The sequence below is a fragment of the Lagenorhynchus albirostris genome, chromosome 18 (assembly GCF_949774975.1).
Source record: "Lagenorhynchus albirostris chromosome 18, mLagAlb1.1, whole genome shotgun sequence".
Lineage (NCBI taxonomy): Eukaryota > Metazoa > Chordata > Mammalia > Artiodactyla > Delphinidae > Lagenorhynchus > Lagenorhynchus albirostris.
This window is the reverse complement of record NC_083112.1, coordinates 13153684-13167802: the sequence shown is the minus strand read 5'-3', so window position 1 is coordinate 13167802 and position 14119 is coordinate 13153684. Positions and strand designations below refer to the sequence as shown.

General features: G+C 37.3%; 1 protein-coding gene across 1 annotated transcript in view; it reads left to right on the top strand.

Annotated features, from left to right (window-relative positions):
* Positions 1-10825, top strand: part of TRPC4 (transient receptor potential cation channel subfamily C member 4) — a 118258-nt gene extending 107433 nt beyond the window's left edge. The window contains exons 8-10 of the mRNA XM_060128834.1: positions 8086-8127; positions 8253-8342; positions 9819-10825. Of these exons, the coding sequence (XP_059984817.1) occupies positions 8086-8127; positions 8253-8342; positions 9819-10541 (855 nt within the window). The 3' untranslated portion in view covers positions 10542-10825. The remainder of the gene's footprint in view (positions 1-8085; positions 8128-8252; positions 8343-9818) is intronic.
* The last annotated feature ends 3294 nt before the right edge of the window (positions 10826-14119 follow it).

Below are 14119 nucleotides of genomic sequence, written 5' to 3'. Positions count from 1 at the left end.
GCCAAGTGGAGGCTTGGGTAAAGAACCAACCTAATCAAACTCAGTGCTGTACATTTACCTTTTACCTAGACTGCATTTCCAGAATGAGAAGGACATATTGTGGTATGCATACCCTTACTTGAGTTTTATACATTTAGGTTTTAGATGGAAATAAATAGTATGTATTATTTGCAAAGAAAAATGTAAGATAAATAAAAAGTAAATTAAGAAGAAGTTTGTAATATTAATGGAGGAGTTAAATGAGAAAATAATTCCGAAAGTGAGTGCTGTGAATTCATTTCAATTTGGTGAATCGACCTGATAGTTCATCATGTAGACAGATGAAGACAAGGGGATAGACACACATCCATTAACTGAAAGGTGACTTTGAAGTACCACTGGCAGTCACTTTGTATAACGAAGGCACGGCTTAGAAGACGCCATGACACTTCAAAGGCACCTTAGAAATCATTTAGCTCAACTATTTCCTTTAAAAAAGAGCTTGTTTACCTTGTGCAGTGTTTTAGGTGACAGAGCTGGGAAAAAACTCGGGTCTTTTGTTTCCCCATCCCATGTGCGTTTCATTGCCCTCTCTTGTTTCCCTGAAAACTCTGATGACCTTGCAACGATACCCTCCATGTTGTGTGTCCACCTTTTGATTTTTCTCAACAGCTTTTGCAGATTCCACCACTGTTTTCCGCTGCCTCTTAGATTCCTGTATCCCAAAGCCCTTGTTTAACAGGCTGGCCTACCTTCTGCTCTCATTCCAACTTGCTTCACATTTGTGAAGAAGAAAATTAAAGCTGACCTGGAGGTAGAATTTATACCTTCTTGGAGGCATTTTCTCTAAACCTTCCCACTTGTGCTTCACATACTCTTGTCACCAGCACCTGCCTGAATGTTACCCTGTTGATCCCTCCCTGCAAAGCTGAAGCCAGTGCTCTCAGGGTTACTGATTGGCCACAGTCTGGGAGCCCAACATTGGTGATCTTATCTTGCGATTTATGGATAATAACTGATACAACTAGCTCTGAAAACTCATTAACTTTTTTTTTTTTTAAACTTTCGACTTCCTTTTATGGGTGACTGGGAATTCCAGGTAAATTAAGTTTTCCTTTGGAATGCTTTATGGGAGAAGGCAGAAATGAAGCAGAAATGCTTTATTGAACAACACTTTTATTGTGGGAGCAAGCCCATGATGGAGAGATGCCTTGTTTCTGCAAAATCATGAAAATCCCACCAAAGAGGCAGCATATTGAAAGTACAATCATAAAATAAGCAACATTTTATAGCCTTCTGGTTTTTTATATTACTTGTAGAATTTAAACACATGTTATCAGCAAATACTCTTCTCAGTATTAAAACAGTGGTTCTCAAACTTTAGTGTGTCTTACAATCATCAGGAATTTCCATTTTAACAAGCACTTCCAGCCTGTAACTTTAATTAGAAATTCCTGTTAAAAAAAAGCATTGGTATCTAGCTCAGCTTTTTAAACTAAAAGCCAATGTTTGTACTTGTTGTCCAAGAGGTCTAGATAATTTAAAGTAAAAAGATGTTAATGCAATAAGATCCTGCCAGTGTTTAATTAATATGAATCATTTTTAATGCCATAGACCAGGTTTCCAAATAGAATGCTAAAGTTAATGGGCAATATACTGAACCAAAAAACTACCAGGTCTTTTTATAAAATCATAAAAAAATGGTTTTAACCTCTAGTTTTATGTTTTCCACTTTCTCATTTTCTCTGGAGCACACAGTGAGGGGAACACGAAACACCATCTCTATTAGGGCCCCTTAGCATCACTCAACCCTGGGGTCACAGGTGGGATACTCATGCCTGACCAGTTGCCACAGAAATACATTCAGTTAAGTCACTGCAAGAGAATTAGGAGCAGTGAATGGATTAACATCACCTATCATTACTAAAGAAAAAATGCTAATAGTACTTGCCTTTCAGACTTCAGGTTTTATAATTATCAAAATGTGTCATCCCTTAATCTTCATGACTTTTCATAGGCCTACCAACAAATCTTACAAATACGACTGTGTCCATCCATGGGTACCTCTCAATCCCTAATTTATTGCTGTAAGATTTGCTGATGGGAACTTTCAATTAAATTTTCTTTCCTAAGTGGGAATCTAGAGGAACAAATTTCTTCTTGCTATTTCCAGAGTGAGATCCTGAATACTTGCTTTGACAAGGCAACCTTCAGCTTCTTATATCATTTATTTTTATATGCTTAGAAAGTATGTTTGTAGAGAACAATATGTATAGATTCATCTATAAATGAGCCAAACTACAATCTTTACAGAGGGATCACATCCTGAAATGGCCCCTTGCCTTTTTACTTGTTTTTTTTAAAAGAAGAGCACAGCAAGCTGCCCCCTTGCAGGGATTCACTGAGCAAAGCAGAGAATAAAAGGCATAATTCATGGGCTTAAAATCAGTGACAGACCAAAACCAGAGCGGAAATGAGAGAAAACGGCACTGACAATTGACTGCAGGGAACGAGCTACATGGAGTAAGCCTGACATTCCACATATTGGACCCGGGAAAATGAGAGATAAAGAGTGACAAAATGTCACCATGGATTCCCCAGAGCCCTTTCTTTCATAGCTGCAAAACCCTTCCTGCTCTAAAGCAACCTGACACTTCTATTGAAATGAGAGGTTACCTCTGGGCAGCAAGGCTTCTCACTAGTTGGTCGTTTCCTTTATCATTAGTTCTGTGATCCAAATACTGCCATTGTCTTGTCCTAACAAAGCAGGAGGAACCTGCAAAGAGAGAGATCTGCTAATGTGGTGGGCAGGTGTGCCCTGGGCACCTGCGTTCAAAGCCACTCTGCCAAAGAACCGAGCCAGACTTCCGATGTAATTCGTGGAGAAAACCGCCATCTTCAAGTGCACGTCTTCCTCCAAAATATTTTTCCTAGACATCAAGTTAGGGAAGGAAGGTCCCTGATCAGTCACGTGGCTCATTTTTCTTAAACATAACAGAAAATCAACCCAAGTTATTTTAGAAAAAGCTGCCAAACGCAATTCCACAAATTTCTGAGTAACGCTGTAAACATGAACTCATCCACAGGAAAGTCCTTATTCCTAACCCAGGCCTATCATGCTATAATTCTACCTCGTTCATTACTGTTTAGTAAAAACAGAGAACACCTAGTCATTGCAGATCACTTATCAATCGAAGTTTAACATGTGAATGGCTTGAAAAAATTAAATACCTCTTACCCACTTAGGTATTTTTTAATGAACTGTCCTTCATTCTGTTACTTTTATAAACACACATTGGTCCATTCTGTTCTTAGTCACTTCCAGTGAGAGTTATAAGATGTAATGCTTTCCCTTATGAGAGTAAATCCTTTCGAAGTGCAGCTGATCTTTACCCAACAAAGAGGTGTTGTTGGTGGCAGCTCTATGATAAATATTTAACGATGTCACCGGTTGCCAAAAATGATCATTATGTTTATGGCAAAGAGTGCATATATTATGGATTGAATTGTGTCTCCCCCATAAAGATACTTTGAACTCAAAATCCCCAGCACCTCAGAATATGACCTTATTTGGAAACAGGGTCTTTGCAGATGTGATTTGTTAAGATGAGCTCCTACTGGAGGAGAGACCTCATAAGGACATGAACATTTGAAGACCTGGAAACACAGGAAGCACGTCATGTGGTGATGGAGTAGATATTGGAATTGTGCAGGCATAAGCCAAGGAGCATCAGAGATTAAGATACCACTATAAGCTAGGAAGAGGAAAGGCAGGATTCTACTGTGAGTCTCGGAGGGAACATGGAACTGCCAACATCTTGATTCGAGACTTCTGCCTCCAGAAGTGTGAGATAATAAATTTCTGTTGTTTTAAGCCACGCACTTTGTGGTACTTTGCATGGTAGCCCTAGGAAACTAGTACAACATATGCCATGCATTTTGTGGTTAATTTTTATTCAAATAAATGAGGATCTAGTCTGGAAAGGATGCTGACCCACAAACTAAGATGTGTTGGGAGAAAGAGGCAAAGTCATAGGATGCAGAACAGATGTTCTTATATGTCTCTTAGTGTCTACTTGATCAACAAAGCAAGGAGTAAAGAGTAAATTCTAGCCTGGGATTCTAGGACTGGCACTGCCTTTAGAACATTGTAGTATTTTCGTTACTCACTCAACTGTGTGGACCTTGGTTTCCTTGCTTATAAATGAGGCAATGAGACTGGACCAGCTCTTCCGTTCTAATAAGTAACATGTCTGTTCTTAATGCCTACACGTCAGTCGTCATGTATTGATATTTGAAACCCGATCTTGTGTTCCTTGACCTTTGGTAGATTCTGAGAATTTAGATAATTAAATTAATTTCAGTATTAGCCTAAGAAAGCTAATTTAAAATGAAAGGAATATTTTATGCATTCCTAATAGATATATTCACAATTTATCGAAGATTTTATTGTTCATGATGGTTTCCCTTTAGCAATGCCAAGAAATGTGGATTTGTGATTGTATCCACTCTTGTACCTATGCATATAATCCTCAAATCTTTTTCTTTAGTCCTAACCTTCCCCCAAAATATAAAATAAACAGTGGCATCTCCACCTTAACGTCCTTTGTCAGCATGTCCCAAATTGAATTCTTTATTATTTTTCTAATAGCACCAACATCTCAGCAGCCAGGCTAGAAATCTTAGTCATGCTCCCACCCCAGCAGCAGGCCTCCAGCTCTGTTTCCCCTCAACATTCCCTGTCCCCCTGGGACTCTTACTGTCCCCTCCTTTCCATTCAGAACCCACAGAATGTACAACACAAAGAGTGAACATAATGTAACTATGGACTTTGGGTGATAGTGATGTGTCATTGTAGGTTCATCAGTTGTAACAAATGCATCACTCTGGTTGGGGATGTCGATAGTGGGGGAAGCTAAGAGTGTGTGGCGACAGGGGTTTAAGGGAAATTTCTGTACCATCCCCTACAATTCGCTGTGAAACTTGCATTGCTCTAAAAAATAATAAAGTCTTAATAAAACGAAAATAACTGCCTACAGAATTTGTGTTATATCTATCCATATTTACCAGGACCATCCCTTCACCCTATCACTTAAATATGAATTTCTTATTTACAAATCTCTATTGCCTAGGCTAAAGCGTCCAACTCTCTAGCTAAAGAAAATGTTCTTCTCAAGCATCAAATGCCATGCAAATCACTCAAAGATGATTACCCCTAAGTACATTCTTTTACTTTTCCAGAGGCAATCTCAATATGTGTTAAACGATCCACAGGTTTTGTGATTCAAGAATATTTTTTAAAACATATTTTTTAGGTATGTTAAATCATAATATTAATCACAAAGGGAAAATAATGGAGAAAGGACAGGAACTAACATTAGTTAGTAATAGAAGCCTTAAATCTCTTATCTCATTTAATCTTCAAAATCATTCAGTGAGTTTATCTTTACCTTGCAAAATAAAAAATGTGGAAGGGAGAGGGTCTCAGAGATAAATTCCTCATTCAGGCTTAGTCACCTTCAATCCCAGGTGTTCTTAACATCACACCACATTACCTCCCTGAAAGTAAGAAAATAGCCACAGTTAGCCCTGATAGTAATGGTCAATAAGCATTGGTGAATTCATTGCATTCATTTTTGCTTTCAGTACTCAGAAGATGGTTAACTGCATCCATTCTTATTTTCTTCCTAGGATAGCGAAGTTCGGTTGGCTGATATAATCTCACAATACTGAAAACTGTTTTGTAGTATGACCATCTAGTTGTGGAAACAAATTGGTTGTCAAAAACAATTAACTATATTAACTTAGCCTTAAACCTGGGCTATGGATATTGAATAAATTTTTACTGTTATCATAGTAATCTTTTTCTATGTTCTTTCCTTCTGGCAGACTATTTTGCTTAAAAAAATTTTTTTCCTAGAAAAGTAAACCTGGAATTAGTTTTTAAAGTGTGATCTTTGATCTTTTTATATTTGCATTACAATTTTAAAGTTCATGTATGAGTAAGGTTCTACTGAAGGGAAGACAGTTTGTGCTCATTTTAATACTAAAATGCATCACGATAATTTTCACTTATTACTCATAATTTTCTGATTTTGTCATCCCTAGTTTTAGTTTTGCATTAAGGAAATTTAAAGTTAACTCATGATTTCAAACTGCTCTCTGCTGACTAGTTTTTATTGGTTTTTTACAGACTAAACTAGCAAAATGCTATAGAACCCCAAGATAATAAAAATTGAGTCGACTAAATTCTATATTAAATTCAGAGTTTCTATTTACTTAAACCATGGAATACGATCTCCTGTACAATACTTACACTGAGAGTGCTAAAGAAGTTAGCGTACAGATTGCTTTTGTATTTGTGTTCACTTAAAAAAAAGTGAAGGAGACCTGGAAGGCTTGTTTCCTTCCAGAAGTGCTTTTGTCTCGGGTTTCAGCTGATCTGTGTCTAAACAGGAGTCACATACCTCCATCTTGTGGCCCAGTCATAAAATTCCCATGCTCTATTTCTTTCAAGATGTTCTAGTTTTGTATGAAGTTTCAAATTTCCCAGTCTTTTAATTAATACCATAATCATTTGAAAATTTGTTTCTTAACATTCATGTAATATTGAATGGTATTCCAATCATTAGTGGCCTTTAGAAAGTTAAGCATGGTCTCATCTGTTTCTAAAAGTCACTAATAGTCATGAAACACAAATCCATTCTCATGGCCAGTGAAAAGGCCAATTTCCCCTATTGTCCTAAAGAGAAAAAAAAGAGTTTCTTTTGAATTGTTTGATTTTTTGTCTAATATCATTCCACAGTGATGTATGCACAGCCCTTTTCAAAATTCCATTTTAACAGCCTATGATTATTTAGTAAAGAACAAGATCAAAAGACTTAATTAAACCCAAGATATGTTATCTCTTTTTTTTTTTTTTTTTTTTTTTGCTGTACGCGGGCCTCTCACTGTTGTGGCCTCTCCCCTTGCGGAGCACAGGCTCCGGACGCACAGGCTTAGCGCCCATGGCTCATGGGCCCAGCCGCTCTGCGGCATGTGGGATCCTTCCGGACCGGGGCAAGAACCCGTGTTCCCTGCATCGGCAGGCGGACTCTCAACCACTGTGCCACCAGGGAAGCCGAATATGTTATCTCTTCTGCTTTCTCACAATTTACCAAATTCATTCCCTTGTAACAGAAGTATTTTTATTTTACATTACTTTGGCTAGTTTTCTTCCTTAAGAATCAATACTGATATTTATTCGACATGCATAAAATTGGGATTATGATAGCTTTTTTTCTAGTATCTTTAGAATACTAGTGAAATCTGCAAATATATCATTTGTCATTTATTATTTAACTCAATTTATAATGGACATTTTCTAGTCCTTAAACATCTTTCTCCATTTTACACTCCATAATCATTGCTCTCTGCTAACACCAGCTCTGCTCCCAAACCGTTCTGATCTCTTCAAAATGATAGCTCAGAGTCACATTTATTTTTTTTAAATCTAATGAACCCTATCTTTGATCAGAACCTTTTATTTTATTTTGTTAAATTCAACCATCTAATTAAAACAGCAATCTCCTCTTAATGTACATCTGCTTGAAATTAAGTGTTGGGGAGTTCACTAACAGTGTTTCTGATTACATGTTTTATATCATGGTTAAATTCTTAATGTTGCTATTGATGAAGATCTTCATATTGTTATAATGCTAGATTTTTACCCATCAAATCATTATTTTTATTTGACATTTATTTTGTATTTGATATGTCCCATCTGCATCTCTTAGGATCATTTAAAATGATTTGCGATACATACTAAGTATGATTACTTAATTCTTCATCACTTATATTAAATGAACAATCTTGCCATCATCATTAACTTATTCTATATGTTAAATGCCATAGGAATTATAACCTTGCCCTTTGTTGTTTTGGTTCATTCATTCTTTTGATTCATATGAAGCACTCTCTCTAGCTATTTATTGTCTGTTGTCCAGTAAAATTCCCACTTCGCAGAAATGAGGGAAATAATATTCTTGATTAAAAGAACCAGGCATTATTTTACAGAATGGTACAATATCACTATAACCAAAAAGTAAATGTCCCTTCCCTTTTCAGAGGCGAGCTGCTGATAATTTAAGAAGACATCACCAATATCAAGTAAGTTATTCTTATATCTTGACACTTACATTAAAATAAAGCACAATCTCCTCTTTGGAACTGACTCAAGAGAAAAATCACATTTATGCACTGAATATCAATTCTCTTGTGTTCAAATGCCTCAGGAAGTTATGAGGAACCTGGTAAAGCGATACGTGGCTGCAATGATTAGAGATGCCAAAACTGAAGAAGGTCTGACTGAGGAGAACTTTAAGGTAACCACTTTCATCTTTGTCGCCAAAAGGCAGATTCTGCAGAGCGTGGAACCAGGTGCAGCACGTTTAACACCAGAGCTGGAAACTGGGCCATGTGTTTTGAGCAAGCCTGTCTGTCTTCTGATTTTTAAATTCAAGCCCTATTGATTTATATATTAAAAAAAAAAAAGTGGTAAAATTTCTTTTCAAAATACATTGCTTTCAAACAGACAATCTGAAAGATCGAGGGGACTTATTTGGAGGCAGAGAAAATCCTAGTGCCTTGTGGCATTCTGATTGCTCATCCCAGCCACACTCTACTGAGTGAGCTTTACTTTTGGAAATGTCGGTCTGATTTCTAAACCTGAAACACTTAGTAACCAACGTTCTGAAAACAACAACAAAAACCTTCTTTGTGTTAGGCACGGCTTTGGTAAAAGAAAATTTAAGGTCTGAGCTTAACTGTAGCTTATAAAAGTAGTTTTTCTCCCTGAGTTGTTTTTGTTTTTTTCAATTCTATCACAGAAGAAAGGTAGAATACACGAAGTATATATTTGCTCAAATCATGTGTATAAAAAATGCCTTTGTTAGCCTGCATGAGTTGCTAGAGATTTTGGAAGACTAAAGTCAATAAGATCTCATAGGCAAAAACAAACAAATAAAAAACCCTACAGGAGACCTTTGACAAAGAAAAACAGCAGGCTTAACAGAGAATAAATATAAGCAGCGTTAGGTAAGAAGAGAGATAAATTGCAAAACTTAAAGCACAGATTGAAAGTTGGCTAGGATCCAAAACATTCTTTGCTGCCATACCTCTGAATTTTGGAGTTAAACGGTTCCTGATGCTTTGGGAGATGCACTGGTGGCAGGAGGCCACCACAAGGCAACCAGCAGGTTAGGACTGAGAATTCAGCTGCCCCAAAAGATAAAGGGATGAATCTCGGAAGTGCTGTGTGCTCTGAATCAATTCCCAGGATTTAGTGGCTGATTTTTTTACCCCCAGAGGTTGGGATAAAATCAACTCCAAGGTAATAAACAATTGAAACTAACTGCCGACTCTTGGAAGGGTAGACTCCACTTTAATTATTTTGTTTTAGATATCCCCTTGGACAGCAAAATGTCCCTGAGAGAATGTAAGATGACTTGAAAGCAGATGAATATTTTGCAGAGAAAGAATTTGAAACTGTAGTTCCAAAGAAACCCAACATACTCCACCAGAGTGATGGGAAAGAAAACTCTTCCTGTTTCTTTTTACATCAACCGTAGGAAGTCTCCTATTACTACAGAAGTCCGATAGGGAAATTAGGAGATAACAAATAGACACAAGTGCCCCTTAGAGAACTGACAATTCTAAACAGAACCAGAGCAGAGTGGACGCCTAGCTCTCAAAAATGAATGAAGACGTGTCAGATCCATATATGAAACGAGCAGATAATGATTCTTAACGTTTATTTGTTTAGGTCACAGACTAATTCCGTCGTTTTCCATTTCACTTAGGAACTGAAGCAAGACATTTCTAGCTTCCGCTTTGAAGTCCTGGGGTTACTAAGAGGAAGCAAACTCTCTACGGTCCAATCTGCTCAGGGCACGAAGGATTCTTCTAACTCCGCAGACTCGGATGAAAAGAGTGATAACGAAGGTAGTAGCAAGGACAAGAAAAAGAACTTTAGCCTCTTCGACTTAACCACCCTGATTCACCCACGATCAGCAGCGATCGCCTCCGAAAGACACACCGTCAGCAACGGCTCCGCCCTGGTGGTGCAGGAGCCCCCGAGGGAGAAGCAGAGAAAAGTGAATTTTGTGACCGATATCAAAAACTTCGGGTTATTTCATAGACGATCAAAACAACACGCTGCCGAGCAAAATGCAAACCAAATCTTCTCCGTTTCGGAAGAGGTGGCTCGTCAACAAGCTGAAGCACCACTAGAGACAAACATCCAACTGGAATCTCGAGGGTTAGCTTCCCGGGGTGACTTGAACATCCCAGGTCTCAGCGAACAGTGTATATTAGTAGATCATCGAGAAAGAAATACGGATTCCCTGGGTTTACAGGTTGGCAAGAGAGTGTGTTCATTCAAGTCGGAGAAGGTGGTGGTGGAGGACACGGTTCCAATCATACCAAAGGAGAAACACGCAAAGGAAGAGGACTGCAGTGCAGACTACGATGCAAACCTCACAGACATGGTCACCCATGAAGATTACGTGACCACAAGATTGTGATACTTGACAGAGGAAGCATTTCTCATCCATAACACACATCTTCCATAGTGCACTGGGTGGGGGATGTTTAAAGGTGAATGAGCCAATGCTAACATACACTTTATAGCATTTATCAACTGGGGCCTATTGACATGTCATGTTTAAATAAGGCAAAGGCTATCAAACACCCTTGTTTTGTAGCCTGCTTTTGCTTTCACAATTTGTTTTACAATTTGTTGTTGTTGCTGTTAATAAATAAATGCACCTTGTATTCTTGTTAATAAATAAATGCACCTTGTATTCTTGTACTGTTGCAATAACTTACAGGAAATTTTTAGCTCTCTTTTTCAATTAAAACAAATGTGACTCAATGTATGTGCTAGTTGACTCCTATAATAGATATTTTTATATGCAAAAAACAATGTAGCTGAAATAGTGCTTTTCACAATTTTTTAGGGTCTCTAGAGATGGTTACTCAGCAAGGACTTTTCACTTAGCCCTACAATTTGGCTTTAAAACACAAATATTATCCAATTTTTTTTTTTAAGAACATGTAAAACATTATCATACACAGTTTAAGCAAACAAGCCTCCTTCTCAGAGTCAAGCTCAGACTTTTAAAATGAAAGTCAGGTATAATTTCTAGAGTTTTAGGTTGCCCAGTTTTTCCTTTCAGTAAGTAAAGGAAATGTTTGTCTTAATAAATGTTGATGATGACTGATGATTTTTTTAATTAATTTATTCATTTTTATTTTTTTGGCTGTGTTGGGTCTTCGTTTCTGTGCAAGGGCTTTCTCTAGTTGCGGCAAGCGGGGGCCACTCTTCATCGCGGTGCGCGGGCCTCTCACTACTGCGGCCTCTCTTGTTGCGGAGCATAGGCTCCAGACGCGCAGGCTCAGTAGTTGCGGCTCACGGGCCCAGTTGCTCCGCGGCATGTGGGATCTTCCTGGACCAGGGCTCGAACCCGTGCTCCCTGCACTGGCAGGCAGATTCTCAACCACTGCGCCACCAGAGAAGCCCACTGATGATTATTAATGGCATTTTGTCAGAAAATAATTTTTATTTTAATGTTTTTTTTCTGACCTTTTTCAGATTCACCTGCCAATCAGTATAAATATTAGGCTTTGTGAATAAGCGAATTTCAAAAATGTGGCAAAATTTCTAGAAAATAACAATAAATTGGAACAATTTAAGCACCTTAAACATAGCGAGATGACTGCATGTTCATAACATCCAGATGAAAATGAATTCATTCTAATAATCTAAATCTAAGCAAAGTTAAATCCTATTTTCAATCAGTGCATTTTTGTAATTCAAAAGAAGTACAAAAACCTAGTAGTTTCTTCTTCTTTACCCCAGTGACTGGTATTTCTTTAGAATTAAAATCACCCAAAAATCATTATTAATTTTAACAGTAGGTATAGATATACGGTTTTCCCCATGGGGACAAATCTTCATTGCTTTTTTCTTCTATTGTTTATAAGGTAATTTACCTTATATTATACTCATTCACGGAAAAGGAAGTGTTTTCACCTAATATCAAAAAAGGTGCTGGCAACTTCTTAAAATTTAAATTCTATAACTTGTATCTACTTAAGCCACCATGGAAATAGAAGTTTCCTCACCACATGCAATAGCATTTATTTCAAATCAACAGAAACATGCTGAGTTTGTTTCGTCAAAGATCACCTCCATGGGTAGACAAATCATATATGATTTAGCACTGACCAAAAACTGCGTAGTATTACAAAACCCAGTTTCTGATTGTCGTACATCAAGAATAAGGACTAACAGCAATAGCAATGCCAGCCACTGTCTTATGTGCTATGCGTGTACTAACACACATGTACTGCTCATGACAACCCTCTGAAGTAGCTACTATTCTTATCCCCACTTCTTTGGATGAGGAAATCGAGGCAAGTACTGACTAAGCTGAGGTGCCCAGCTAGTGATGAAGCTATGATGAGTCCTTCAAGGCCATGCCCTTGACTGCTTTATTGTACTGCCTCTCAGAATGCAGACCAAGCAAAACAATGTGTACAATAGACGTTACTGTTGCCACTTCTGAAATGCTACAGTGTGAGAGAATGAGTTTGGTAAACTCCATAAATTTGTGTCCCTTCTTGTAAAGCAAAAGGAATATGCAAAATTAAAGAGGCAATGTATTTGACTCTTTAGACAATTACATTATAGAAGTTAGTAGATTTTTTTAATGGATTTGATATGGGATATCAGAATTCAACTTGAAATATTAGATTTTAGTTTTCAGGAAAGCCAGAGGCACTGACATGCTGCTCATTCCTAAATCTGGATTTTGTCCTAGGGATTTAGGAATGGGCCAGAGAGGTTTAGAGAAACACAGTAAGCTTAATGAATGTTCTGACTACTTCAGGAACACCTTTATCTCAAATATGTTAGGACTCAGAATAAGCCCTGGGAGACAGTGATTTAAATACTCGAGTTGTTCTAAGTCAGACATATAGTAGTAGGGGAATTGTAGTCATACTCTCAGTACGTGCGGTATTTTCCAATGATTCCTTTTTTTTGCTGCCTCTGTTGTGTGTGTATGTTTTTCCCCCAACGGTAAACATCATATATATCACCATGATACATACTTTACAAGAAATTTAATTCCAAATTTCCTCTGTTCCTTCCAATAACACCACCAACAATAAAAGCAACCAAAAATTTCTTCCCAGTAGCTTATTTATATCAGGTTAGGGTGATGATGTTCTACAGGTAAACATGGTGATAGTAGAAGGATTTCTTTGGAGCAGGTTAACACCCTGCTTTTACTGAAAATAAAATGATGGTTTCTAACAATCCTCGGATGTCACTGACAGAGGTATTTATGAGTTTAAACAAAATATCGGATATTGCTTGTACTGGATATCCTAGAATTGGATATTATTCTAAATATGTAGTGATATTAGGTAGCATTAATGAGGGGGAACAGTAGGGAAAGAATAAGAAAACATAAAACCACAGCAGAATTGCAAAGTAAAGGGATGATGTGTCTTTAAGTTTTTTAAGTGAATAATTTGAGGCTGCTTCTGATTTCTATCCATACTTCTATCAACAGAAATTCCTAAACACCAGAGAGAGATTTGACATCATGCTTCGGTTTGTGTAAATAATGTATCTTGTGTTCATACCCTTTTGACCTTCTTGTTGCTCACCTTTATTTATTTACTTATTTATTGCCAGGGTTGGGTGGAAAAGGATCTAGAAATTTCAGTATAACTTTAGTAGAATTAGGTTCAGTTCATAGCACTTCACTTAACCATAGATATGTTTTGGAAAACCCATTTACAAGAAAGAATGCTACAAAGATGAACTCCACTGTTTGTGATGAATGTATTCCTGAAAATATCTGTGTAAATAAATCTATATTAACTTCAGCAGGGAACTAGCTCTGTAAAAAAAAGAAATAATGGTGGTGAATTATTTTGTAAAATGATGAATTATTTTTCAAAGTGATAATCCTCCTCAAAATGTAACTGTTTCATAAGTTGGATATTTGTATATCAAAATTTCTTAAATTAGATATTTTATTTATGGGCTGGCAATTAAAATACTGTGAAAGCATACTCACTTTCT